This window comes from Microcebus murinus, chromosome 28 (genome assembly GCF_040939455.1).
Source record: "Microcebus murinus isolate Inina chromosome 28, M.murinus_Inina_mat1.0, whole genome shotgun sequence".
Taxonomy (NCBI): domain Eukaryota; kingdom Metazoa; phylum Chordata; class Mammalia; order Primates; family Cheirogaleidae; genus Microcebus; species Microcebus murinus.
This window is the reverse complement of record NC_134131.1, coordinates 1,737,752-1,764,338: the sequence shown is the minus strand read 5'-3', so window position 1 is coordinate 1,764,338 and position 26,587 is coordinate 1,737,752. Positions and strand designations below refer to the sequence as shown.

The window sequence follows — 26,587 nt, the reverse complement described above, 5'->3', positions numbered from 1 at the left end:
GAGCGGGAGGGAGCGAGCCGGGCGGAGCCAGCGCCCCCCGCCCCCCGCCGGCCGGCTCCCCTCCCCCGGCCCTGGCTCGCGCGGCTCGCGGCGCTGCAGAGGCTCAGAGGCGGCGGCGGCGGCGGCTCCCTCGTCCCCTCCCTCCTCCTCGGTGCGTCCGTGCGTCCGTCCGCTCGGCCTCGGTCCGGCCCGAAGCATGGCCGGCGTCAGCTTCAGCGGCCACCGCCTGGAGCTGCTGGCGGCGTACGAGGAGGTGATCCGGGAGGAGAGCGCGGCCGACTGGTGAGCCCCCGCCCCCGCCCCGGCCCCTTTGTCCCCGCCGCGGCCGCCGCGCCTTTGTCTCCGTCCGGCCCGCCGCGGGGCGGGGGGGAGACCCCGAAACGCCGCAGCGGGCCGGGGGGCCGGGGAGGGGCCGCCTTTGTGCGCGCCGGGGGAGGGGCCGGCCGGCCGGGCGGGGCGCTGCCGGGGACCCTGGCGCCCCGGGCGCCCCGGGCGCGCGCGCGGTGGGAGCGGGCGGCCGGACGCGCGCCGGCGCGACGCGGGGTCCAGGTGTGTGGCCCCGCGCCGCGTGGCCCTGCGGGGGCCCATCCCCCACTCCCACCGCCTCCCTCCTCTCCCGGGCCCGGGGGACAGGTGTGCACGGGGCGGCCAAGGGCACCTTCGCCACCTTCCAGCGTGTGCGGACCGGGCGGGGACGGGGCGGGGACCGAGCTGACGGAGCCGGCGCAGCCTCGCCTGGCTTGGCCGGGCCGGGCCGCAGCACAAAGGAAAGCCAGGGCGGGGGAGGAGCGCGGCGGGCCGGGGGCCGGGGCGCCCCGCCCACCGGGGACCTCTCGGAGTTGGCCTCCTTCCCCCCAACCTGGCTGGAGTGATGGAGGGCTGCCCGCTGCCACATGGCGACTGCAGAGTGGCCCCCGTGCCTCTCCAGGGTTGCTGAGGAGGCAGGGATGAGCGCTCTCTCCCCGACCTGAAGGGGGACCTGAAGGGGACGGCAGCGACTGGGCAGCTGGGCTGGGGGGCCGAGGGGACCCAGCTGCTTGTCTAGGGGCCAGCCGAGGTCCCTGGGAGAAAGCCTTACGGAGAACAGCGGAGGGAGCCCCCAAAGAGGGATGAGGGGGCCGAGTAGATCCCTTGGGTTCCTAGCAAGGGTTACTGGGTCCCTGATGGGGGCGGAGCTGGACTGCCCCTCTCCTCCCTCCCCAGCTGTTGTCTCCCCCCCCCAGGGGGAGGAGGAGGGGGAGGATGCGGACCACCTGCTCTGGGGCTGGAGCCCCTGGTGTGGCAGGGAAGGAAAACCAAGGGGTTCCACAGTGCCCCATCCTGGAATCCCCCCAAAATACTCTTCTTAGGGAGCAGGTGCCCATTCCGTTCCTAGGCCTGCAGGCAGACAGGAAATAGGCTCTTCTCCTGGAGGAAACCGAGGCACAGAGTAAAGGCAGGCCTGAGGGACCGCACTTGCGCTGGTCTCACCCTCACGCTGGGAGGGCAGCCACGCAGGGACGCTGACCTGGGGGCTGGAGAAGGGGACAAGATGGCCAGGCGTCCATGCCACGGTACTGCAGCACTGGCAGGCAGCCAGCCTGGAGGGCTGGACTGGGAGACGAGCTCTCGTGTCCTGCGGGTCAGTCACAGAGGCCAGCGCAGGCTAAGCAGATAGGCGGCCCACCCGTTGTCCCAGCCCTCTCCCTGGGGTGCTGAGATCATGGGAGGAGTTCTGGGCAAGCGGCTGGCTTGGCCCGATGCAAGAGCTGGCCTTGGGATAAGGCCCTGCTGGGGAGAGGCGCAACTCACCCCCGAACACCTCCCTCAACCTCTGCGTCGGAGGGTGTTGTCTACCACGACCCTGTTTCCTCCTTGACCCCCCAAAAGCAGAGCTCTGGCAGCCGAGTGCCAGGGCCACACGCCACTGCTGCCCCACATCCTGCTCAGCAGAGGCCTGGGCTCCCAGCACCCAGCATCATCCATGTGGCCAAAGCAAGCTATTCATCACTGGCATGCGTCACCCCCATCTGGGTTGTGTGTGGGACCCACACAGACGCACACACGCACCCCGCACATGTACACTTGCTCACTCCCAAAGGCCCAGATCGCATTTGAGGAAAAGGCCGTGAGGACCACATCCTTAGAAGGGGCCCACGTGTCCCCGGCACCCAGCGCAGAACCAGAGGTGCCCGTAAGGTCTCCAGACTCGAGGGGTAGACCCTGCGCTTCGGGTCTGCCCAGAGGGAGGGGCATCTTGGGTACAATTGCTAGCTGCCCTTCCATGCCCTGCTTTGAACAAGGGAGGGGGTGATTGGGGGGAGCTCACTCCCAGGTGGCAGGGTCTCTGGAGTGAACCCCTGCCCTGGCACTGGGAGCAGGGGACCCAGAAAGTCAGGCTGTGCAGTGAGAAAGGGCACCGTTGCCCTCGTTGTGCTGTTATTCACTGTGTGACCACAAACAAAGTCTCTGGTCTTCTCTGGTCCTCTTGGAAGGAAGAAGAGAAGATTGGGCTCAACCATATCTGGGCCACCCACGGCCTTCCCAGCTGTAACATCCTGGGGGTGGGATTGTCCCGAGGGGTCTACCTGCTCTCAGCCCCCACTCGCAGCTGACCCCAGCATCTCCCTGGAACTGCCGCCTCACGCTAGTCCGGTTTCTCTGGCCTGGATGGTTTCTAAGAGTGTCACTGTCACAGACACATACTGGCGCTGCTCCGTGCCGGGCCTGGGGCGCAGAGAGCAGCGTGTTTGTTGGCCAAGTCAGAGTTCCTGCCTTCAGGAAGCTTCCAGTCTGGGGCGTTATCTGTCCCCAGGAGTTGGAGCTGGAGAGATGTGTAGATTCCTGGTCCTCCCTCCCTGCCCCCCAGAGCCCCCCCGGATGCCCAGCGGATTCACCGCCAGGCCCAGGGTGCCTCGGGCGTGTTTGAGAAGCACTGGCCTCACGCCCTGCTGGGTGTGGTGGGTGCCCGGGGGGAGGTGCGGCTCGGGCAGACTGCCTGGGGAGCCGGCACTGGGCCCCGAGGATGAGGATGGAAGGATTCCGTCGGGGCAGAGAAGCAGACCTGGCCTTCCGTGTGAGAGAACCACACGCAAAGCGTCCGGAGCGGGACCTCTCCGGGCTCGGGATGGGGAGCCACCCAGGGTGGCCCAAGTGTGTGACGTGGGTGCAGAGTTCCGACGGAAAGGCAGGCCGGGGTGGAGCCGAGGGAGGTGGGCTGCTGAGGGGTTGGACTGCGGGGTGGGAAGGGCTGTGGCCGGAGCGGGAAGAGGTGACAGGAGACGGGCGGGCAGGGAGTGAGGATGGAAGGGGCTGTGGAACCTGCGCAAGGCAAAGACAAGTCGTCCCAAATTGGGGTCATGTCTAGAGCAGTTCCTGGGAACCAGGATCCCTGGGCTCTGCCTCAGTTTCCCATCTGTGAAAGGAGAGGGGCAGACCCTGCTTGTGTGAGGGCCCTTTGTTCCCAGGGGTGGGAGAGGGCAGCCAGACAGGTGGTGGGACAGCTGTGCTGGGAGGCAGCTGGCGGGGCCGGCCGGGCTGGGGCGACAGTTGGATCGGGAGCTCCCAGCCCACAGCCCACCTGCGTCTTTCTGGAGGTGGGGTGGGGTGTTGCTGGGGGCCCTTTGGTCCTGGCAGTAACCTCCTGGGGCTGGGGCCAGACATCCTCCTCCCCTCCCCTCTTCATTTCCTCTTCCTCCCCCTTCTCCTGTTTCTCTTGTCTTCCTCTCTGCTTCCTCTCTCTGCTGCCTCCCCTTCCCACAGCCTCCTGTCTTGGCACTGGGGGATAGTTTGGGGAGGGGTCTGAGCCCTTCTGAACCGCAGGGACAAGGCCCTTCCTAGGTGGCAGGGCCTTCCCTCCCTCCTAGCGGGTCCTCAGCCCTGCCTGGTCCGGGTGGGAGGCGTCTCCTCTGCACTCCACTCACTGCCGGCATGCGGAGAAGGAGCCAAGGAGCCGGGCCAGACAAAGCCAGGGAGGAGGAGGAGGAAGGAGGAAGGCTGCTGGGTCAGCTTTCTGGCCAAGCTAAGGCAGACGGAGAGGGGCAGTCCCAGGAGACCTCTGTGGGTTGGAGGCAGCCTGGGGGCTGGAAGGCCAGGAGAGCTCAGCTGCCCCGGGGCTAGAGTCTGGGCAGAGTGACTGCAGTGACCTCATCCCCATTTCAGAGAGGCGGAGATTGAGGCTGAGGGCGGGTCTCCAGGGTCCTTTGTGTTCCAGGAGAATGCAGCTGGGGTGGGCCAGTCGAGTGCCAATTGCCAGGTTGCCATGGTTACTGGGGGATGCCCAGAGCTGTGGGTGCACCAGGTTCTGTCTCCTCCCCTTGTCTCCCCGTGGGGGGAGGAGCAGTGGGTACCAAGACACGTGCCAGGTAGGTTCCTGGCACTGGCCAATGGGGGATGAGGATCGTGGTAGCCAGGGAACGGTAACCAAGGAACCGTCGCCTTGGAATCTCCATCGCACACCCGCTCCACTGGGTTGTAGGCTGCCAGGGCCAGGGCCGGGACGCGCTGAGCTCGACCAGGCAGCAGTTTCTCCTCTCAGTTCCTGCTCCCCACCTGCCCCAGCCCCCCACAGGGCTGCGAGTGTACACCCTGCGCCGGCTCTCACATGAAATGGTGCCTGGCCCTGTTGTCACAGCAACAGCAGGAGCCCCCCCCTTCTGTTCTCTCCCCTCTGTGTCCCTCCTCCTCCCCAGAGCCATCCCCACCCAGAATTGGTGGCCTGGGCCCTGACAGTTTGATGAGACGTCCCCCTCCCTTCCCAGGGCTCTGTACACGTATGAGGATGGCTCGGATGACCTCAAGCTTGCAGCCTCGGGGGGTAAGAATTCCGGCCTCTCCCTCGCCTTCCTCTCCGCCCCTCTGGTCGCTTTCTTCCCCACCCGCCCGGCTGGGCCACTGGCCACCTTCCCGCCTGCATCCAGCAGACCCGCGCTGGTCTGGCGGGTGTCCTTCCTCCTTCCTCTGGTCATCCCTGGGGTCCCCAGTGGGGATGGGGGGGAGCCTCGTCTAACATTTGACTTCTGAGAAGACCGAGCTTCGGAGAGGGAAAGTGACTTGCCCGGAGTCATGTGGCTGAGAGGGGAGGGGCCTGGCAGGGCGGCGCTGGACCCGCGCCACCTTCTCCAGAGCTGGGAGGCTTTATTTTACCCCACTGGGCGCTAGCACCTGGTGAGGTGTGATGATGTGCGAGGAGGAGACAGGAGGATGTGTGAGATACAAGCGCTCCCCCAGTCCTACCCAAAGCAGGCCCTGGGGGTTCTGAGGCAAAGCCACCGTCTGCCCCTGACTGCACTGCACACCAGCAGAGAACTAACTCTGCAACCTCTGGCTCTCGGGGGCAGCCGGAAGCCCCCCCTTGCGTGTGCCTGCAGAGCCCACGAGGAGTCTTTAGGTTCCAGGCACTTTCCGGGGTAAGGTTTGGTCCTGACCCTCTCCCGACTCCCCCAGAAGGGGGCTTGCAGGAGCTTTCGGGCCACTTCGAGAACCAGAAGGTGATGTACGGGTTCTGCAGCGTCAAGGACTCCCAGGCTGCGCTGCCAAAATACGTGCTCATCAACTGGGTGAGCAGCTTCGGGCTGGGGAAGGGAGCTGAAGGCCCAGAGCTGTCACCCTCCGCCCGCCACCGCCCTTCGACACCTGCCGGCCCTAGGGAAGGTCGTGGGGGGCCTGGCACCTCGTCATGCAGGGCCCCTCACGTCCTCTCCTGACCCCTCTCTGCTGGGCACTTTGCAGGTGGGGGAAGACGTGCCTGATGCCCGTAAGTGCGCTTGTGCCAGCCACGTGGCCAAGGTGGCCGAGTTCTTCCAGGTGGGTATGGGGCCGTGGCTCGTAGGGGCGGGGACGGCCCCCCGGGGCCCGGTCTGCGTGCGAAGGGCGGTCTGCGAGCGAAGGGCCGTCACGGCAAGGAGCTGTGATGCCGCCTGAACGCTGCCTTCTCGCGGAAGGGTGTCGACGTGATCGTGAACGCCAGCAGCGTGGAGGACATCGACGCGGGCGCCATCGGGCAGCGGCTCTCCAACGGGCTGGCGCGGCTGTCCAGCCCCGTGCTGCACCGGCTGCGGCTGCGCGAAGACGAGAATGCCGAGCCCGTGGTCAGTGTGTGCCCAGGCCGCCCGCGTGTCCCCGGCCCGCGTGTCCCCGGCCCGCGTGTCCCCGGCCCGCGGGACCCCGGCCCGCGTGTCCCTGCCCCGCGTGTCCCTGCCCCGCGTGTCCCTGCCCGCGTGTCCCTGCCCGCGTGTCCCGACGCCCGAGTCTGGCCCGCCGGATCCCTCCTAGTGCTCGCCTTTTGCATGTGGGGCTCCCGGGGCGCCCAGCCTGCTTCTCCGTGCTCACGCCAGCCCCGTGGGCCCTGCAGGGCACCACCTACCAGAAGACGGACGCAGCCGTGGAGATGAAGCGGATCAACCGTGAGCAGTTCTGGGAGCAGGCCAAGGTATGGGACCCCGCGCCTGGCCTTCGGGCCGCACGGGGAAGCCCTGAGTCCCTCCCTTGGGACAGCAGGAAAGAACAAGCCTTCTTGGCCTTGTGCCCGCGCTCCCTCCTGAGCCCTCAAACTGCTGGCTCCCCAGCCCTGGGCTAGGGAGGGCGAGGGCCAGGCCAGGCCCCAGGCTCAGGGCCTGCCTTGCTCTGCGGCCTGCAGAAGGAGGAGGAGCTGAGGAAGGAGGAGGAGCGGAAGAAGGCCCTGGACGAGCGGCTGCGGTTTGAGCAGGAGCGGATGGAGCAGGAGCGGCAGGAGCAGGAGGAGCGGGAGCGGCGCTACCGGGAGCGGGAACAGCAGATCGAGGAGCACAGGTGAGCCCGCACACACGGCCACTCGGTCCCCAGGCCCCCTGCGGGGGTGCTGGCTGCTTATATCTATTGTTCCAGGAGGAAACAGCAGACTTTGGAAGCTGAAGAGGCCAAGAGGAGGTTGAAGGAGCAGTCTATCTTTGTAAGTTCTTTGCCAGGGCTCCTGTCTCCTGATCCAGGAATGAGGGTGGTCCCTTTGCTCCTGGGCCTCGTGGGGAGTGGCCTGGGGACAGCACGGGTGCTCCGGGGACCTGCATGGGCATGGGGCGCCACGGAACATCCAGGCTGGGTCCCCATCGTGTTGGCCTCTGGCCTCTGGCTGTGCAGCAGCTCATGCTCTAGATTGAAAGAGAAAATGCACCTTGGCCCAGACCCTCACTGACCAGCCTCCCCGTCCCCTCCCCAGAGGGGCCTGGGGGACCCAGGTGGAGTAGACACACTTCCTGCACTTGGGCCGGAGGCCTGGTCCCCGCCGGGAGAGCGCGGCAGAGCCGCAGGTGCGCGCCGGGCGGTGCTCTGAGCACCTGTGCTCAGCCTGCAGCGTCCCCTCCGGAGCAGCCCCTTCTTCCAGGGGTGCCGTCCGAGCCTCCAAACCCTGGGAGTGGCCCGTGGGTCCTGTGGATTGGTCCCTGAAAAATCACAGTGCAGTCAAATGTTCATGCTGTACACTGAATTTAGTGTTTCAGAAATAGCTGCTGTCGTTGAGGGCTAAACGTGGTTCGGTTCAGGAGGGGAGGTAGCGTCAGACTCCCCTGGGTTGGGACTGTGAAGGGCAGGTCTTGGGCCACGGGGACTCAAACAGGCTTCACGGCCACACTCACAGGAGGCTAAAAGGGAGGAGGCAAGACGGTCCTGTAGGCCGGGCGCGGTGGCTCACGCCTGTCATCCTAGCACTCTGGGAGGCCGAGGTGGGCGGATTGCTCTAGGTCAGGAGTTCAAAACCAGCCTGAGCGAGAGTGAGACCCCGTCTCTACTATAAATAGAAAGAAATTAATTGGCCAACTAATATATATAGGAAAAAATTAGCCAGGCATGGTGGTGCATGCCTGTAGTCCCAGCTACTCGGGAGGCTGAGGCAGGAGGATCGCTTGAGCCCAGGAGTCTGAGGTTGCTGTGAGCTAGGCTGATGCCACGGCACTCACTCTAGCCTGGGCAACAAAGCGAGACTCTGTCTCAAAAAAAAAAAGAAGACAGTCTTGTAGGCACCAGCATGAAGTGGCTGTCGTGGGTCACTCCAATCACATCAGCCCCTGGACGGGTGGAGGTGGCGTGTGGTTGGTACCTTAGCCATCCATTCAGCAGACACTTGCCACCTGCTGCACCAGGTGTTAGAAGTGAGGTGGAGAGCAAGATGGGCAAGGTCTTTTTTTTTTTTAAATTAGTTGATTCATTTATCTGTGTTTAATTATAAAATATGCATAACATAAAACATAGCATTTCAACCATTTTGAAGTGCAGAGTTCAGTAGCATTAAGTACATTCACAGTGTTGGGCGGCCATCCCCACCATCTATCTCCAGAACTCTTCCCTCTCGCAAAACTAGAGCTCTGTACCCACCCAGCGATGACCCCTCAGGCCCCTACCCTCCCAGCCCCTGGCGGCCACCATTCTACTATCTGTCTCTACGAATTTGATTACTCAGGGTACCTCATATAGGGGCCACCCTCTGTGACTGCCTTATTTCATTTAGCGTGTTTCCCCAAGGTCCATCCGTGTTGTAGCACGTGTCCGAACGTCCTTTTTAACAGCTGAGCAGTATTCCATTGTGCGTACATACCACATTTTGTTTATCCATTGCAAGGTTTTTCTTTTTTTTAAACAGTGTCTCGCTTTGTTGCCCAGGCTAGAGTGAGTGCCGTGGCGTCAGCCTCGCTCACAGCAACCTCAAACTCCTGGCCTCAGGCGATCCTCCTGCCTCAGCCTCCCGAGTAGCTGGGACTACAGGCATGCGCCACCGTGCCCGGCTAATTTTTTTGTTTCTAATTTTAGTTGGCTGGCTACTTTTTTCTATTTTTAGGAGAGACAGGGTCTCACTCTTGCTCAGGCTGGTCTCAAACTCCTGACCTCTAGCGATCCTCCCACTTGGCCTCCCAGAGTTCTAGGATTACAGGTGTGAGCCACCATGCCTGGCCCATTTCAAGGTTTTTTGAAAAAGCTTATGCTAAAATCAAAAACACACGCACACACACGTATACACATATAGGTAGAACAGTATAGTGAACCGCTGAACTAACTGCTCATTTCCACCAATTATCAGTATTTCAGGCAAAGTTTGAGGGGCTCACACCATTGTGTCATAGTCCCATCTGGCCCGTCAATGTGGTATCCCAGTTTCTCTTACGTGACAGTGACAGTGGACATTCCAGGTCAGTGTGTTGGCCTTGTAATAATTTCAGGTCCTCTAAGGAAGTTCCCGTGTGAGGGACTTTGAGATTTAGCACCATAAAATGCTTTCTCGTGGTTTAAGGACCTGTTCTGCCTTCTCTCCCCTATTAATAAGAATTGTGTTCCTTGTCTGGGTTCTCTTTTTGCCTGGGCTGCCGGGGAGCTCCCATGTATCTGAAAATGCTTAGGCACAGCAGTGCTCTTGACCTGCATAGTTCGTGTATTGATCTCTCTTACCCACAGCCCTCGTTTCAGTGTTGTTCACGTGGATGATAGTAAAGCCTTTGTGGGAAGCTGCCTCTGGCCTTTTTTTTTTTTTTGAGATGGTCTTGAACTCCTGGCTGCAGGTGATCCTCCTGCCTCAGTCTCTCAGAGTGCTGGGATTACAAGTGTGAGCCACTGTGTCCAGCCTGGTCCTCTTTGTGAACGAGGCAGAGGAGCCTGGTGAGGTTACACTGGGCAGGGGCTGGTGGTATGCACGTGTGTTTATGGGCAGGCAAGGAGCCCGGCCGGCCTGGAGCCCAGTGGGCTGAGGAGGACGTTTGGTAGGGAAGGAAGGGCAAGGTCAGAGGGGGAGTGGACACTTCACCCTGGAAGACACAAAGTTACTGTTGAAGTGACAGCCCTCCCAAGGGGATACTGTCATACGGAGGGCCCTTCTGGTGCCCTCTCACGATAAGTTCAAGTTCTAGGTTACGTGCTCAGAAACAAAGAAGCCCCGTCCCATCGCCTCGCCTGTAGCGTCTCCTCGCTCTGCAGTCCCACCTGCCCCACCTGCCACACGAGCAGCGGGGGCGGCCGAGTAAGAGGGCTCAGGTGTAGTGAGTCAGTTGGACGAACGTGCCGACCTTGTGCTGGCCGCTCACACAGAGCCAGGTCCTCATCCTGTGCCACTCACAGGGGGCGTGGGATGCGACCCCAGACACAGGACATCGCGATGTGATGTAGTCTGTGGCGGTTGCCAGGGACGCCCAGGAGGCAGTGCCCAGGCTGAGGCTGGAACCAGAGGGCAGGACGTGGGGTGGGAGTCGGGCTGAGCGGGGAGAGGCGGGCTGCCGTGCGAGGCACAGAGGCGGGCACGGGCTTGGCGCTGGAGCTGAGGACTTGACGTCAGAGTGGGGCAGGGGCGTGTTGGAGAGGTGACAGGCTAGGTCAGGTGGGGGCAGGGGAGTGGCTGCCTCCCTGTACCCCTGCGTCGTCCCAGTCTCACAACAGTGCGTGAAGCCGCAGGTGAAGCCCGGTGGGGCGCGGTGGGGCTGCGGTGAGCTGGACAGGACACACGGTGACAGGCGGCTGCAGCGCCACCCTGGCCCACAGCTGCTCTGGGGGCATGCGGTTAGCGTTGCCAGGGCCTGTGGCATTTTAAGAGAAACTGGGATCCCAGTTTCAGTATGAGAGTTCCTGATTTTTAAGTAGTGGCAAATAATTAACATGGTTTAAAAATATCATACCAGCAAAACAAAAGCCATCTGTGGGTCATACTCAGCCAGCGCTTGCTGCAGCTCATGGAGAGTCCTGCGGGCTTTAAGCTCAGGAAAACCATGGTCTGATCTGGATTTTGGAAAGGTCCTTTTTTTTTTGAGACAGAGTCTCGCTTTGTTGCCCAGGCTAGAGTGAGTGTGCCATGGAGTCAGCCTAGCTCACAGCAACCTCCAACTCCTAGGCTCAAGCAATCCTGTTGCCTCAGCCTCCCGAGTAGCTGGGACTACAGGCATGCACCACCATGCCTGGCTAATTTTTTCTATCTATGCTAGTTGGCCAATTAATTTCTTTCTATTTATAGTAGGGACGGGGGTCTCGCTCTTGCTCAGGCTGGTTTCGAACTCCTGACCTCGAGCAATCCTCCCGCCTCGGCCTCCCAGAGAGCTAGGATTACAGGCGTGAGCCACCTCGCCCGGCCTGGAAAGGTCCTTTGAGGGCCTATCGAGGGGAGCTCAGTGTGGAGAGCAGGGACCAGCGAAGAGCCTGGGCCATGATGCCAGGGTCCAGGAGGCACCTGCAGGAGCGTGGTACAGGGCTAGGAGGGCCGAGAAAAGCCAGTTACAAAGCAAGGTGTACTCCTGGGTGGCCCTGGGTGCCTGCTCAGATGTAGCGCAGCCAGCAGGTGCGTGAGCCGGGTGTCCAGGGCCTGCCCAGCCTGGAGATGAAGTAGCCAGGGGCCTGGAGGGTGGGGGGAGGGGCGTGTGCCCCGGGGGGCGGGAGGGCAGCAGGGGTGCTGCCTCTGAGACCCTTCCCGCCGGACATGGAGGAAGCATGCAGGCTGTGAGAAAGCCAAGAGTCCCTGCAGGATGGGTGCCCAGGACACTGTCCCTTTGGTTTCCAGGGTGACCAGCGGGATGAGGAAGAAGAAACCCAGATGAAGAAGTCAGAGTCAGAGGTGGAGGTGAGGGGGGGCCCGGGACGGGTGAGGTGGGCGGGGCTGCCTCCACCGGGCCGTGCCCAGCCCAGCAGCAACCCTTGTGCCCTCAGGAGGCAGCAGCCATCATTGCCCAGCGGCCCGACAACCCCCGGGAGTTCTTCAAGCAGCAGGAGCGAGTGGCCTCGGCCTCCGCGGGCAGCTGTGAAGTGCCCTTGCCCTTCAACCACCGGCCAGGTAGTCCCAGGCTTCAGCCCCTCGCCTGACCTCACTCCTCAGGTCCTGGCCCCGAGCCTCTCTGGGACTCTTTCTGGAAGGGAGGCCTTGCCCAAGGACTGACTCCCTGGAGAAGGCGAGACCCTTCATCCAGCGTGCTTCCACCCGCCGCTTCCCAGGTGGCAGGGCCCCGAGAAGGGCCGGGGCAGTGTCTGCGTTGGGCCTTGGCTGAGCAGTGGGCGGCGCCAGGGCCCACGGGCAGCTCTGGCACGGCTGGGGGCGCACCGCCAGCCGCAGGGAGCAGCCCTGCTGGGGCCAACTAGGCCCGGCCTGAAGGTTGGGGGTGCATGTGGGGTGGGTTCTCGCCCCGGCTGAGCTTGAGCAGCCTGGACCCTGCACCCGGGCTCCGTGTCAGCCCCTCCCCCAGCTCTGCGCCAGTGCTCTCGCACCCTGTCTGCCGGTCTGGCGTGCTTGGCCTCGAGTGTGTGGGCTGTCCCGTTGTGCTCTGCTTAGAGGCTGGCTGTGCGTGGCAGGCTCCTCGCTGTGTGCTTGCTGCCCGGCTTGGCTGAGTGTGCATCTGGCTGGAGGCGGCTTGGACACCCAGGGCCGGCCCTGGGGGCGGGTGAGGCCTCGGGCGGGGGTGGGGGAGACTGACCCTCTCTTGTCCTCTGTCTCTCTCTGTCTGTCTCTCTCGGCAGGTCGTCCGTACTGCCCTTTCATAAAGGCATCGGACAGTGGGCCTTCCTCCTCCTCCTCTTCCTCTTCCTCCCCTCCACGGACTCCCTTTCCCTATATCACCTGTCACCGCACCCCAAACCTCTCTTCCTCCCTCCCATGTAGGTAGCAGCCCCAGGCCTCGGCGGGGGGTAAGGAGGGCCCCGCTTCCCAGCAGCCCCCCGCCCTCACTCCCCCAGCCTGACCGCTGATCTCTGGTGTCTGTCCCCCAGAGCAGGTGCTGCCTGCCTCTCGCCCCCGGCCCTGTGGGGCGCCGGCCCCCGGGGGCCTGGCTTATAGGGTCTGGAGCTGTAGTCTGGCCCCTGGGGGGCCTGGGGAGCTCCCAGCCCCCACTCAGACTCCAGAGAGGAGGTGCTGGCCAGGTCCCAGGTGGACAGTCCTGGTCCTACCCTGCTCCACCACCCTCACTGACCAGCCTGGGGCTTTCCCACAGGCAGCCACCTGGACAGCCACCGGAGGATGGCACCTACCCCCATCCCCACCCGGAGCCCATCGGACTCAAGTGCAGCCTCCACTCCTGTCACCGAGCAGGTCGAACGGGCCCTGGATGAGGTCACGCCCTCACAGCCACCGCCACTGCCACCACCCCCCCTGCCAGCCCAAGGTGAGAGAGGGACCCCACCTGCACCGGGCCTCCCGTCATCCCCTGGGCTGCAAACCCCAGGTTGCCATGGTAACAGCTCCCCAGGGATCTGGGCCACTCATTTTCACACCTGTACTGTCCCGGAAGTGGGACCTGCACTCCCCGAACCTCAGCGCCTTCCTCCTGGGCTGCTGTGCAGTTTACAGACGCTAGGTAGAGGGGTACTGGGGTGCACGTCGGTGCTGAGAGGAACCCTGCGTGGAAGTCCCCAACTCCCTCTCTCCTCACTGGGTGGAACGGGGTATTGTAGGTGGCCGCCCGGGGTGGGGTCTCCATCCTTCCTCCCCAAGGGAGCTGATTGGCATCTGTCTCCTCCATCTGTGCTGTGACAGAGACCGAGGAGCCCAGCCCCAGCCTGGACAGGGAAGAGACCAGAGCCGCAGCCCCTCCGGCCTGGGCTGGCCCCATGGAGGAGCCCCCTCAGGCACAGGTGCCCCCCCGGGGGCAAGGCAGGCCTGAGGAGGACTTGACGTTCTTGGAGGAGTGTCCAGAGCAGGCTGTCTCGGCCACCCCCATGGAGCCTGCCGCGGCCGACACCACTGTGGCTGACACCTCGGTGGCTGATGCCAATGTAGCTGACACCAGCGAATCTGCTGCTGCCACTGCTGACACCACTATTGCCAACAATGTCCCCCCCACCACTGCCAACCTCATCAACCTATGGCCTGGTGACGGGGAAGGGGCCTCCGCACTCCAGGCTGAGCCCCTGACCCCCACGCCGTCTTCGGGTACTGAGGTCACCCTGGCAGAGGTGCCCTTGCTGGATGAGGCGGCTCAGGAGCCCCTTCCACCAGTAGGTGGAGGTTGTACCAACCTTCTCAATTTTGATGAGCTGCCTGAGCCGCCTGCTACCTTCTGTGACCCAGAGGAGGAAGCAGAAGGGGAGCCCCTGGCTGCCCCCCAGGTCCCAGCTCTGCCCTCAGCTTTCGGGGAGCTGGAGCAGGAGCAGGAGCCAGAGCCGGAACCCCACCTGCTGACCAATGGCGAGACCACCCAGAAGGAGGGGACCCAGGTGGGGCAGGGGCAGCCTGGGGGAGGGCTGGTAGTCAGGCTAAGCAGGGGGGCTGGCTCTGCATTCCTCAACCTTGCAGCAGTACCCCATCCTCTCTGTGACCCTCATTATTTGGGGGGATGCTCATTCCACTCCCCCTCCCTGGACCATCTCTGCTTTTGTTCCCAAGGCAGGCTTCTGTGTTTCCCTAGCAACCACTGATGGGATCATTGGTTGCTGAGGAAACTGGGCTCAGGCCTGATAAGCCAGCCCTAGTCCTGCTGGGTGGGGCCCAGTGACCTGGTGCTTTCCCCTGCAGGCCAGTGAGGGGTACTTCAGTCAGTCACAGGAGGAGGAGTTTGCCCAATCGGAAGAGCTGTGTGCAAAGGTTCCGCCTCCTGTGTTCTACAACAAGCCTCCAGGTAGTCCTGGGGGGATTGGGTGGCGGTCTGGGTCCTAGTGTGCGCAGGCAGCCCCCCACACACACACACTACCCGCACAGCTCCCAGAGGTTGGGGACAGAATCATGCATGTGCTGGGCCATCTCCTGAAGTCCTCTCCTCTCACACCACAGAAATCGACATCACCTGCTGGGATGCAGACCCAGTACCGGAAGAGGAGGAGGGCTTTGAAGGTGGCGACTAGCGGTGGTGCCAGCCCTAGGTGCCCTTGCCAAGGCCGCCCACCTGTGCCACCTCTGGCCAGACGGCCCGCAGCGCGTGCACTCACAGCAGCTCCGCCTGGCACCTACCTTCTCCGGATTCCGGCCGTGGCCCAGGACTTGGCTGCTTCCCCACCCACAGGGCCTGACTTTTACAGCTTTTCTCTCTCTCTTTTTTTTTTTTTTTTTAAAGTTGATAGGAGACTTGTACAGTTGACTGGTTTTCCTCCCGTTGGTAGTTGAGCCGCTGTTGCAAAATTCCACCCTTCCTGCCCGGTCCAGACTGTAGCTCTTAGTCCTTCCTGCTCAGCTGGCCGGGAGCAGAGGCCTCACCCTGCTTGGGGCCTGGTGTGGGGGGAGCTCTGGTGGGAACATGTCCCCCCACCTCTTTTCCTAGTTTTATGTTTCTTGGAAAAATATCACTTTGTATTCTCTGTCCAGGGCTTCAGATATTTTGCACGAATTTTAAAACATGGCAATAAATGGCTCATGGGCTCTGGCTCCCTGGGACCCCCCTCCCTGCCTGGCCCAAAGGAAGTAGCAGGCCCAGCTGGGGCCCCTCGGCTACCCCGCCCTCTCCTGCCGGGCAGGTCCCAGGCTGGAGGCCCTAGGCGAGATTCAGGTCGGGTCTGTGGATGGGGCTCCTCCCCAACTCCTTCCTCTTTGCTTGGGTTCCTTTTTCACATTCAGTAACTGTTTTTTTGGAAAGCACAAACTTCTGTAACGGGTCGTGCTCATGTCTGTTAATAAAGAAGTCCAGATCCCTTTGGGCCTGCTGCTCTGGGCCACCAGGGACTGATCTGGTGGGGGCCACGCCCCGGCCCCCATTCCCACCTCCTCTGCCACCAGGGGCGCCCTAGCCGCCATCGCCCAGGCAGGCCAGGTGGCGGTCGGGGCTCCCAGGACAACCTGCCCTGGTCCCGGAAGGCGGCTGTCCCTTCGGGCTGGCTCGTGACGCGCTCACGCTCCTACCTGCCAAGGACCCAGCGTGTCTGGCCACCAGAACCCTGGGCGCAAGCAGTGGGTGCCCCCTCCGCTTGTACCAAACCAGATCACACACCTTTATTATCCTCAAAATGTAACAAACGGGGTAAGAAATCCCTCCCTCCCCCCGCCCCTCCCCGCAGTCCAAGGGAAGCATTTAAAAAGCCCCGCAGTCAGGCCAGGAGTGCGCCGGCGGGGCCCGGGCGCCGGGCGCCCCTCTATACGGCTGTAGTCCTCCCGAACAAGGGGATGGAGACCGGCAGGCGCCAAGCTCCGTGCTCCAGGGGCTCGCGGCTGCCGAGCTCCGAGTCGGTCCAGCTGGGGAAGACGCGGCGGGCGCGCTCGGCCTGCAGACACAGGGCGGGGCAGGGCGGCGCGGGCCGCGGGGCGCTGGGCAGGTGCAGCGCCGAGGTGTAGCCCCGGTCCAGGAAGAGCGGCTTGTAGCTGGGCGGCGGCTGCTCCTGCTTCTCGGCGCTGTCGCGGCGGCTCAGAAACGGCGTGACGATCTTGCGGTAGAGGCCGCGCGTGTCCGTGAGCACCTCGCTGTAGGGCGGCGGCGGCTCGGCCATCAGCACCGCCTCCTCGTAACACGGCGGCTTGGACATGTCCGACTCCGCTGTGGGACGGGAAGCGGCCCGGGGGGGGGGGGTGAGGCCGCCGGCCCCCGCCCCCGCGAAGGCCCCGGCCTCCTCCTCCTCCTCCTCGGCTCTGCGGGAGGCGCGCGGCGAGCCCGCCCCCGCCAGGCCCCCGCCAGGCCCCGCCAGGCCCCGCCGCCCCGGCAGCCCGCCCGGCCGCCCCTCGCCCGGCCCCAACTCACTTTGGCGCGGGTAGCTCCAGGGCCGCGGCGGCACGGAGAGGTGCGGCGGCGGCGGGTGCGGGAGCGCGTGGTGGTGCGCGTGCGCGTGCGGCTGCGCGGGCCCGTGGTGCAGCAGCGGGTGCACGTGCACGTGCGGGTGCGCGTGCGCCGGCGCCTCCAGGCGGCTGCGGTGCGGCGGCGGCGGCGGCGCCAGGCCCGGGGGGCTCCCGGCCAGGCTGCCCTCCAGGTCGAGGGGCTCCAGCTCCAGGGCGCGCAGGTTCTGCTCGCGCAGGCGCTCCTCCTGGCGCCGTTTGAGGCGGCGGCGCAGGAAGCTGCAGAAGCAGCACAGCAGGACGATGAGCCCCCAGATGAGCCAGAAGCCGGCGAAGCACGTGAGGAACGTGTAGGTGCCCTGGGACATCACCATGGCGGCGGCGCGGCGGCGGGTCCTCGGCCGCCTCACTGGACGCTGGGCTCCTCCGCGCGGCCCCGGGCCCGCGCCACGCTCCCAGGTGCCGCCGGCGTCGCTCGGGGACCTGCGGCCGGGGGCTGCCCGCGGCTGGGCTCACGTGGTGCGCGCGCCGGCGGGGCACAGCCGCGGGGCCCGCTCCTTCCCATGGCGCCGGCGGGCGCGCGGGCGTGCCTCACCCGGGGCCGCGCGGGACCTGCGGGCAGACAATGCGCAGTGAAGGCGCGCCGCGGCCCGGGACGCCTTCCCGGCCCGTGCCCCGCCCGAGCCCTGCGCAGGCCCGGGGAAGCCTCCTCCGAGGGAACCCCCGCGCTCCCCGGGGGCATGGTGACGTCACCGAGGAGGGTGACGTCACGCCGCGAGGTTCCCCAGATAGGGTTTCCCCGGATCTGAGACCCGGCGGCCGCCGCCGAGCCCTGGTGCCGAGGGGACCCGAGGCGGGCCAGCAGGGGGCGCGCGAAGGCCGGGCTCGGGCTCCGAGCCCGCACGACTGGTTCGCCACCCGCAGCCCCCGGCCACCAGGTACCCAGGGCCCAAAAGATTTCAGAGGCTCATAGGCACCGGGGCGCTGAAGGGGAGTCTTGGCGCGGTCGCTTGGCGGAGGGGAAACGGTGGTGCACCTCCTGGAAGCCCGCAAGCAGCCCGCCCGGCGCCCTGTGCACGCGCCCGGCGGTCCCTGCTGCCCAAGGCATGGAACATGCAGCCTGCGCTGCACCGCGCTCTCCCAGGGTGCTCGGGCCGCTGGCTCCGACTGCTGGTGCGGGCCACGGGCCCTGCCTCTGTCCGCGCTTGGGCGCCGGGCGTGGGCCTGCTCCAACTGCGCCTCCCTGCCGCCTACCCGTGCGCGGCCCCGCTTGGCTCTGCCGCTCTAGCTCCAGGCCCGGCTTCCTCTCCCTCTGCAGCAGGGAGGAAATCTAGACGAGCCTCGGAAGCCTGGTCCTGCACTCAGTCCAGATGGGCAGCTCTAGTCCCTCCTCCTCCCCACAGCTGGGCTGAGGGGAAGCTGGCACCCTAAGAGGAATGTAGGAGGCTGCCCTGGCTCCGGAGTGACGGGCAGCAGGCAACTGCTACCAGCCCCACACAACACAAACGAGCCTCCCTGCAGGCCTCACACCCAGGGCCTCTAGCACACAACCCTTTGGGGTAACTGTAACGATTCCTACTTTCCCCTATGAGGAACTGGGGGAGCAATTGGCTGTATAGAATGGCAGGTGGCAGAGCCATAATTTGAACCCAGGCCTGGCCACAAAACCCTAGCCTGAGTGGGGTGGGGGCGTGCACCTGCCTGGGCTACTTTGTGGGCCTGTTCGGGGAGCCCCGTGGACCCTCCTACCCCAGGTATGCCCAAGGCGCAGCACACACTCTGCTTTGAGGGCCACAGTGAGTCTGAGCCCCAAGTTGGGGGGAAGCCGGGCCATGGGCCACCCCACACTTCTCCCCAGATGGCTCCTGTCTGACTCCACAGCTGCCTTCAGCCATGTGCCACTTGGTGCCCGTGCCAGTCCCTTTCTCCTGGGCCTGCCGTTCCAGAACAGACAATGGCAGGAACAATAGCTCTGCCCGCCCCCTCCACAACCCTGCCATGAGGCTGCCATGGCGACGGAGCCCAGATAAAAACACGATGCTGCCAGTCACTGAGAGTTAATTAAATCTGTTATTCTCCTTTTCCCCAGCCATCAGGACTGCTCTGAGGAAACCGGCACTAACCAGAGGTCCCCCTGGTCTGCAGAGTGGGAAGAGCTCTGGGTCAGAAATGGCACTTCTGGGGCTAAAGGCGATGGGGTTTAGCTGAGTTAGAAATATCTGCCTCGTTCTAGTCCCTTTCTGTGCAGGGGTCCCGTCATCAACACCATCTTGTCACTGATGGTCATGCCCATTTGACAGATGAGACAGGCTCAGAGAGGGAAATGACTCGTCCCAGGTCACACAGCTAATCTGTGGAGGAGCTAGGATTTAGCCTGAGTCTGAATCCAAACTCTGTGTCAAAACACTTTCCTCCTATGTGACAAAGGGGATGTAAATGAAAAGCCTGGTGTTCGTGAGCATTCAGTACATGAGGACTCGGCGCTGGCTGGGCAGGACGGCCGGCTAGCAGCCGGAACGTGCATTCCTGTTCCTTCCCAGCCAGGCCTGGCAGGCCTGGCCATCAGCTCTTGGTGGAACAGCTCAGGGGTGGGACAGGGCTCTGGGGTGAAGGGGAGATGGAATGGCAGCTCCAGGTGAGACAAAGGATAGGGACCCGCATACATACGCTGAGGGTGCCCAGCTCAGGCTGGGCGTTAGGCCAGACCAGGGCAGGCCACCCCCAAGATCCACTGGGTGCCACTGTCCCCCCTAAGCCAGCAGCCAGGGATCATTGGTGCATTCTACAGACTAGGCAACTTTGGGCCAGAGAGAGGAAGTCTCTTGCTTAAGATCTTGCAGCTGAGCTGGACCTCTGGCCGCCCCCAGTCTGGCTCTGGTGCTCGGCTGGCGTAGGTGGAGGTCGATGCAAGACACTCGTCTGTGTCGCTACAGCAGGCCCAGGGCTGCAGTCCTGTCTGAATCTCCCTCCTGGTTGCTCAGCAGTCTCACAGAATCCACCATGAATGCTCAACGCGTGAGATTCACACCCAGACCTTTCCAAATGCTGCACCTGACCAGGCCAAACTTCTCAAAGCAGCCGAAAGAGCCGGGCCACCTCCCTGCTCCTTGCGAGCTCCTGCCCTGGCCGTGGCCACCACCCTCGGCCGCCGGCCCTGCCCGCCCCTCTCCAGAGTCTCCAGCCAGTAGGCACCTGCCTCTTGCCCGCTCTGCTTAGTGTGTGCAACAGCCTGCCCTTCAGACGGACTTACACCTGCCATTTTATTACCCAATTTCTGTTTCCTCCACCTCTCTTACTTTCTTGCAGGTTACTTGAGCATTTTTTAGGATTCCATCTTGATTTATTTGTAGCGGTTTTTGAAGTGTATCGCTCTGTATGGTTTTCTTAGGCCACAAACTAACTGGGAACACGGCAGGGGGACAAAAGCAAGACCCTGGGGAGAGGTTCTTAACCTCTGTGTTGCCTCAGTTTCCTCATCGGTGAGGACTGAGCTGATCCAAACAAGGAGCTCAGAGATGCCCAACAAGCACTCGCCCTGGTGACAGTGGCTTCTGAGTGGGGACCCTGACGCAGACGCCCTGTGCTGCCAGGGCGCTCCCTGCCTGGGGCTGGACACTTTACAGACAGTTCTCACAGTCACCCTAGGAAGCAGGTTGGCATTCTTTCCGCTTGACAGATGAGAACACTCGGCTCAAAGAGATTAAAGGACACCCAACGGCACACAGATCTTACTCGAGGGCTTGGTGGCAGACACCTGCCACATTGGCCCTCTGCACAAAGAACCCCAGCACCTCCACCTTAGAGCCCAGAGATCTGCTACTGCAGGGGTCCTCAAACTTTTTAAACAGGGGGCCAGTTCACTGTCCCTCAGACCGTTGGAGGGCCGGACTATAGTTTAAAAAAAAAACTATGAACAAATTCCTATGCACACTGCACATATCTTATTTTGAAGTAAAAAACCAAACGGGCAAAAACGCCCGCATGTGGCCCGGGGGCCGTAGTTTGAGGACGCCTGTGCTACTGGGTCCTGTATCTCAGTCAAGGGCTTGCCATTCACCCCCTCCACCAACTTCTGTTGTTCCTGCCCTCTGCACTGTCTCATCCGTGCACTACCCTTGGTCCTCCCGGCACTGTCTCGGCCACGCCGCCATCACCGTGCTTGCCACTGTGCTGTGCCTGCCCAGCTGAGCCGCTCCCCCCGGGCCTCCCCTGCCTGAGCCTTCCAGAGCCACGCCACCGCCTCAGTCCAGCGCTGCAGCACAGTTTAGACCAGAGCCCTCACACCTGCCCTTGTTAGAATGCAGAGTGCCGGGCCCCGCTCCTAGCAATGGGCTCAGGGGGTCTGGGGTGGGAGCCCAAGAGCTTGCGCCTGTGAAGTTCCTGGCAGATGCCGCTGGTGCTGGCCCAGGGAGCACACCATGGGGACCACTGAGCTCGATCAGGGCGTCCAGGGTGAGCTCCTGCCAAGGCCTCTTGGCCTCACCTGGCGCTTCCCAGGACAGGCCAGCCCTGAGCCACCCCACCCCCAGGGGGGGGTTGAGGGGCCCAGAGATGTCAGAATGTTCTGGGCTGGCCTGTGTCCAGCACCACAGGCTGCAGCTCTCTTATCAGCTGGCAGACGGCGCCTCAAGAACCACTAGTTGGAGGAGTGACTGGAGGTAGCCAGTCACCTGCTTGGTCTTCTAGCTATAGGACAGGAAGTACCTCAAGAGCTGGGTCTGTGTCCAGTTCACTCTCCTGAGGAATGCCAGCCATTCACCAAAGTGTCACTGAGAGGAAGGTCACCACCCAACCCTCTGTCCTGGCAGGGTGGCTTATAAGCAAGCTGACCCCCCATAGGTCTGGGTGGAAAGAAATGGCTGCACAGGGGCCCTGGGGCGGGGAGAGGAAGTCCCAGCCAGCACAGCCTCTGGGTCCAGCGGCCAAGCCCTGGCCGTGAGGCTGTCCTCAAGTGAAGGGACAGAGACTCAGGACAGGAGGAGGGAGGGAGGAGAGTGTGGTGTGGTGTGTGCTGGGCGGGGGAGGGGTGCCGGAGCAGGAAGGTGACTGTCAACCTGTCCTCAATACTTTGCATGTGTGGGGCCTGCCACTGGCCTCTACCTTTGTTATCTCAGCAACACCCGCGGGGCGTGGCTGTTGCCATCCCATTCTACAGATGAGGATGTAGGCCCAACAAGGGGCAAGGCCAGGTGGCTGTGAAGCCCAGCAACTGCAAAGCCTAACGTCCTGGCGGGAAGGGAGGGCATTTCGGGGAGGCGCTGGTGATGCTTGTACACTCTGCCCACACCAAGACAGATGTCAGAGAGCAGACAGACAGACGAGCACGGAGCTGGCCAGAACCTCACCTCCACCTGGGCCAGGGCACTGAGTGACACCCTTGCTTCCAGGCAGCATCTGTGACCCAACCCTGACACCAAGCCAGCAACCTAGGGCTGGGGAAACTGCCCACAGGACAACAGAGACTGGGGTCCCTGTGGGCTTAGGGCAGCATCTCCTACACTCCGGCCCTCTTGAGGGGGGCCTGCGGGACAGCCTGTTGAGACCATGCTCCCCACTGAAACCTCAGCCTGTGGCTCTCCGCCTCCTTCCTCGCATCCAGCGTGGGAATCACTCTCTGGCCCTGCAAGAGAGTTGGCCACACACACAGGGGAAGCCGATGACACCCGCTTGTGGGGGGCAGCCCCGGCTCAGATTCGGCTTCTGCCCTAACAGAGCCACACCTGACCCAAAGTTCCTTCACCTGTAGGGCAGGGATGGTAAGACCGGGCCACGAGGAAAGCAGAACTCTCGAGGGATGTGAAATGCTTCAAGCCCAGCCCGCCCAGCTGCAAGTGACCAACCAAACACCAGCACCTTGCACACCCAAGAGGCCCAGATGCGGAAACCAGCCCATGGTGCTACCTTGTAAATCTGCTGTCACTTTACCATGGACCGCAGGTCTCAGATTCAGGAACCTCAAGTGGAACACAGCTCATGGACATGTTTTGTTGGCTCACAATCCATTTTTAAAAATATTCCGATTAGTTGCCAACATTTAAAACCCAGGAGATTCTAGGTCTGGATTTCTGGCTCATCTTGAAAATCGGACAGTCTGGTCATACCAAGTCCATATGTCACATGGTGACAAGAGATTGGAGCCAAGCAGCTCCCTGGGCCACCTCAGTCATTCCATTGGCCCCTGGCCCCTGGAGGCATTTGGGTTTCAGTCTCTGAGCTAGATTGAGCACCTACAGGGTCCAGCACTGCATGGGCCCATCTTTGCTAAATTCTCTCTCCCGAGGCCAGGACTGCAAGCTGATCAGGCCTCAGAGCCCATGAACTGGGGGCTAGAGGGTTTGGGGGCGTCCCAGGGTCTCAGGCAGCCCTCACTGCTTGGTCTCACCCAGAGAGAGAAAATGGAGGGAGGGAGAGAGGAGAGGAGGGAGGAAGCCAGCCCAGTCCTATAAAGCATCTGGGGAGCAAGAATCTAGCTGACTTTGCAGGAAGGAAAGGTGTACCAAGGCCTGAAAGACATAGGGAATTTCCTCACTGGAGGAATGTGAAGGTAGATTAAGAATGTTCCTCTAGAAGGCTCTACGGTTCTTTCCTGCCTGGGTCACAAGAGATGTCACATAGCAGACGTTGCCAGCAGAGAAACCTGCACTAGAAACTCAGCTCTACCCCTTACTGGCTGTGTGACCTTGGGCGAGTCACCTCACTTCTCTGAACCTAAGAGCCTTTATCTCTGCAATGGGGACGATAAACTTACCTTGTGCAACTGTTGCAAAAGTTAGGAGATAATGGATGCAGAGCGCTCAATACAGGTCTCACGGAGCAGTGACAGAACGAAAGGAATGACCCCAGAGGCAGCCCTGCCTGTGGGGGACTCAGGCTTGGTTTCCAGGGCCCCACCTATCTAAGAGCTTCTCATGCCAAGGCCTCAAATGCCCCAAGTACTGGTCACCTCTGGTGCCCAAGATACCTCCTTGGATGAGAAACCCAAGGGTGGCTGTGGTCCCTGGCATGCTGGGTCTGAAGCCTGTGAGCGGGGCTGGCATCTGCTGAGTCAGGGCTGGGCGAGCTGGCGGGAGGGCCCTTTCTCTCTCCAGCACGCTGCCCGCAGGAGGGGAGGCTGGGAGGGAAGCCAGAGGTCATTTCCTCTGAGTCAGAGGCCATCCACCTCCCAGAGGAGCTCCCCTGAAGGACTGAGCACCTCCATGTGGTGCTGGCCTCCCTGCCGGCCAACCTGCACGCCACCCAGCACAGTTGGGGCATTGTGCTCAGACAAGAAAGGGGCACTTGTGGTCCAGATGACGGGCTGGGGCGCTCCCGTGTGGCCCGGGCTTCAGCTTCCCTGGGTCAGCAATGTCCTTTCCTCTGCTCCTGCCCACTCTGCTCCCACCCCTCCCCGGAGAACGGTGGCCAGGAGCGCCGAGCGGACTCACCGCCGGCCCGTGCCTGGCCGTCAGGAGGAGGGATGCGAGCTTCTTGCCTCTGCCCTGGTAAGGAACATCGCCTCCGGGCAGCCAGCGCGGGTCAGGCCATGTCGAGGGTGGGCGGGAGGCGGCTCTGGGTGGTGCCCGCGGTGGGATGGCCGGCGGAGACCCCAGACTGAATCTCCAAGGCTCCTCCTGCCGCGGCGGGCCCAGGGGCTGGGCCGCCCCCACGTTTGCAGCCACCCCAGGAGCCCCGCTGCGACGGCCGCAGCCACGTGGGAGCCAGCTCGTGCCCACGGGCCGCTCGCCCCCGCCCCCACCTCCGACGTGCCCTGGAGGCAGGCGGGCACGCCCAGACTGGCCGGAGAGGCGACGCTCCCCCCACCGCGCACCCCTCTCCCCCTGTGCCCCCGAGCTGCGGCCCCCCGTGGGGGGAGGGAGGGGGAGGGGCGCCGCCGCCTCGCAGTCGCGTTGCTGGGGAGCGCAACCCCGTTGCTGTGGCAACCGTTTCCAAGCGAAGTGGTGGCGGCTCGCGCCCGGCTCTGGCTCCCTCGCTCTCCCTCCCTCCGGTGTGGGCTGGGGGAGGGGCTGCCCGCGGCCCGGGCGGGGGTCCGGGCCGGCGACCCCGGGCCAGGGCGCAGGGCCGCCCACAGCCGAGGGTTCAGTCCTGGGACCGTCTTCCGCCCGCGCTCCGTGCCCGCCCGGCCCGCAGCCGCCGAGGTACTCACGGGCCCAGGCATCCTCCTCGAGCTCGTCCTCCTGGCCCGGGCGAGCGGCGCGAGCCCAGCGGACAGAGCCCCCGGCCTGGGGGCGGCGGCGGCGGCGGCCCCGGGGAGCAGACAGCGGCAGCGAAAGCGGCTCCGAGCGCTGGGCTGGAGGCGCGGGGCGCGCGCACGGGCGCGTACACGGCGCGGGGCGAGCCCGGCGTGCGCGCGCGCGGCTGCCACCAGAGGGCCCCCCACCCCCAGCCACTGAGGACGCTGCCCCACGAGGGAAGGAGCGGGAGCACGGGGCGCGCACCTGCCGCACCGAGACCCGGCACTGAAGGGCGCCGGGCTCACACCGGAGGGCACCTGTACAGGAAATGCACGCCCGGCCACACAGCTTTTAGCGACAGGCCGTCTGGCCGGGCACACGTTGGCAGCCCTGGTGCACACACAGCAGCCAAGCAGCTTAAGTCTGGAACCCCGACGTGCTGCACACAGCTCAGCCTGGAGGGCACACGCACGTCCCGGCCCCAGCCACATCCCGACAGGCACTGCACACACGCAGTGGGCAGGGGCTGCAGCAGGGAGCAGGCGAGCACCCCCATGTGGCTCCCTCCCAAATCACGGCCTCTCCCACTGTGTCCCCAGCAGGCATCAGTCACATGTCTACTAGGAAGCAGCACAGGCAGGAGGACCTAGTGCTGTACCCACAACTCTGGCCTCCGTGGGCGTGCTCCCCTGAGGGAACAGAGGTGACCCCTAGAGGGGCCCTGCCGTCTACCCTTAGGTCCAGGCTTACAGAGGCCACTCTCCACCGGGCTGTCCATTAGCCTCTTAGCTGGATTCTCTGTTTCTAGTCCAATTTGTGTACTGCACTTAAGGTGTTTTTCATCAGCTGAGACATTGGGGTTGCAAGTATCAGAACCCCAAAACAGGCCAGGCGCGGGGGCTCACGCCTGTAATCCTAACCCTCTGGGAGGCCAAGGCAGGTGGATTGCTTGGGGTCAGGAGTTCGAAACCAGCCTGAGCAAGAGCAAGAGCCCCGTCTCTACCACAAATAGAAAGAAATTAATTGGCCAACTAATATATATAGAAAAAATTAGCCTGGCATGGTGGTGCATGCCTGTAGTCCCAGCTACTTGGGAGGCTGAGGCAGGAGGATTGCTTGAGCCCAGGAGTTTGAGGTTGCTGTGCGCTAGGCTGACTGACACCACGGCACTCTAGCCTGGGCAACAAAGTGAGACTCTGTCTCAAAAACAAAACCCAAAACAAATAGGTTTGAGCTCAGGGGCGATTGTTCATGTTCACTGGCAGGTCCTGGGGTAGATTCCAGCTTTGGTCACAGTTGGTTCCAGGTGTTCCAGCAACAGCATCAAGCATGCGCCTGCTTCTCCCCACTTTGCCTGTGTGGGTGCGTCACTCTCAGGCAAGTTCTCCCCACGTGGTGGCACGGATGAGCCCTACTGCTCTAGGCTCATATCCTGCCATCCATCCCCAGAGGAAAGAGAACCCCAGTTCTTTCCCAATAGTTCGAGCAAAAAACCAAACAAACGAACACACAACTCTACAACTGACTCTTCTTGGACTCATTTTGGCCTAGTGTCCATCAGTGAACCAATCCAAGTGGCCATGCCTTGGGGAGGGGATATATCTTCCATTTGGCCAAAGGGAATGGCCTCACAGTTTCTATTCCCTTTTCTGTGTATGAGCACCCAGATTTCATCTGGGCAATTACCGTCCTCAAGGCGGACTGGTGAACCGAGTGCCCTTCTCCCTCAGGCACAGGGAGAAGGCCCCAGCCTGGCCATTCCGGCTCCTTGGGTTTGGAGTCAGACTCAAAGATGCAAAAACACAAATGGCTGTAGCATCTCGCTTCTTGT

General features: G+C 63.0%; 2 protein-coding genes across 3 annotated transcripts; one reads left to right on the top strand and one right to left on the bottom strand.

Moving 5' to 3' along the window:
• On the top strand, positions 1-15,517 carry DBN1 (drebrin 1). 2 transcript variants are annotated; one of them, XM_012787333.3, is made up of 15 exons: positions 1-282; positions 4,740-4,795; positions 5,425-5,537; positions 5,710-5,784; positions 5,922-6,068; positions 6,332-6,409; positions 6,617-6,768; positions 6,844-6,907; positions 11,474-11,533; positions 11,620-11,743; positions 12,421-12,558; positions 12,891-13,061; positions 13,433-14,112; positions 14,411-14,513; positions 14,666-15,517. In XM_012787333.3, exons 1-15 carry the CDS (start codon positions 197-199, stop codon positions 14,734-14,736), a joined length of 2,118 nt encoding a protein of 705 aa, XP_012642787.2. In that variant the 5' UTR covers positions 1-196; the 3' UTR covers positions 14,737-15,517. The 2 variants fall into 2 exon arrangements, with proteins under 2 accessions (XP_012642787.2, XP_012642789.2); XM_012787335.3 differs by lacking the exon at positions 12,421-12,558 and having other exon boundaries at positions 40-282.
• Positions 15,518-15,778: 261 nt separating this feature from the next.
• On the bottom strand, positions 15,779-24,888 carry PRR7 (proline rich 7, synaptic). Its single transcript, XM_012787352.3, has 3 exons — positions 24,729-24,888; positions 16,554-17,197; positions 15,779-16,352 (listed from the first exon to the last, which is right to left on the bottom strand). Exons 2-3 carry the CDS (start codon positions 16,957-16,959, stop codon positions 15,955-15,957), a joined length of 804 nt encoding a protein of 267 aa, XP_012642806.1. The 5' UTR covers positions 16,960-17,197; positions 24,729-24,888; the 3' UTR covers positions 15,779-15,954.
• Between the last annotated feature and the right edge of the window lie 1,699 nt (positions 24,889-26,587).

What these genes read in the sequence shown, in the direction of transcription:
- DBN1 (XM_012787333.3), top strand. Translation starts at nt 197, where the DNA reads ATGGCCGGCGTCAGCTTCAGCGGCCACCGCCTGGAGCTGCTGGCGGCG. An exon ending in GAGGAGAGCGCGGCCGACTG is followed by an intron (nt 283 to 4,739) that starts GTGAGCCCCCGC and finishes CTCCCTTCCCAG; the next exon opens with GGCTCTGTACACGTATGAGG. An exon ending in GTTCTACAACAAGCCTCCAG is followed by an intron (nt 14,514 to 14,665) that starts GTAGTCCTGGGG and finishes CTCACACCACAG; the next exon opens with AAATCGACATCACCTGCTGG.
- PRR7 (XM_012787352.3), bottom strand. Translation starts at nt 16,959, where the DNA reads ATGGTGATGTCCCAGGGCACCTACACGTTCCTCACGTGCTTCGCCGGC. An exon ending in CTGGAGCTACCCGCGCCAAA is followed by an intron (nt 16,353 to 16,553) that starts GTGAGTTGGGGC and finishes CCCGTCCCACAG; the next exon opens with CGGAGTCGGACATGTCCAAG.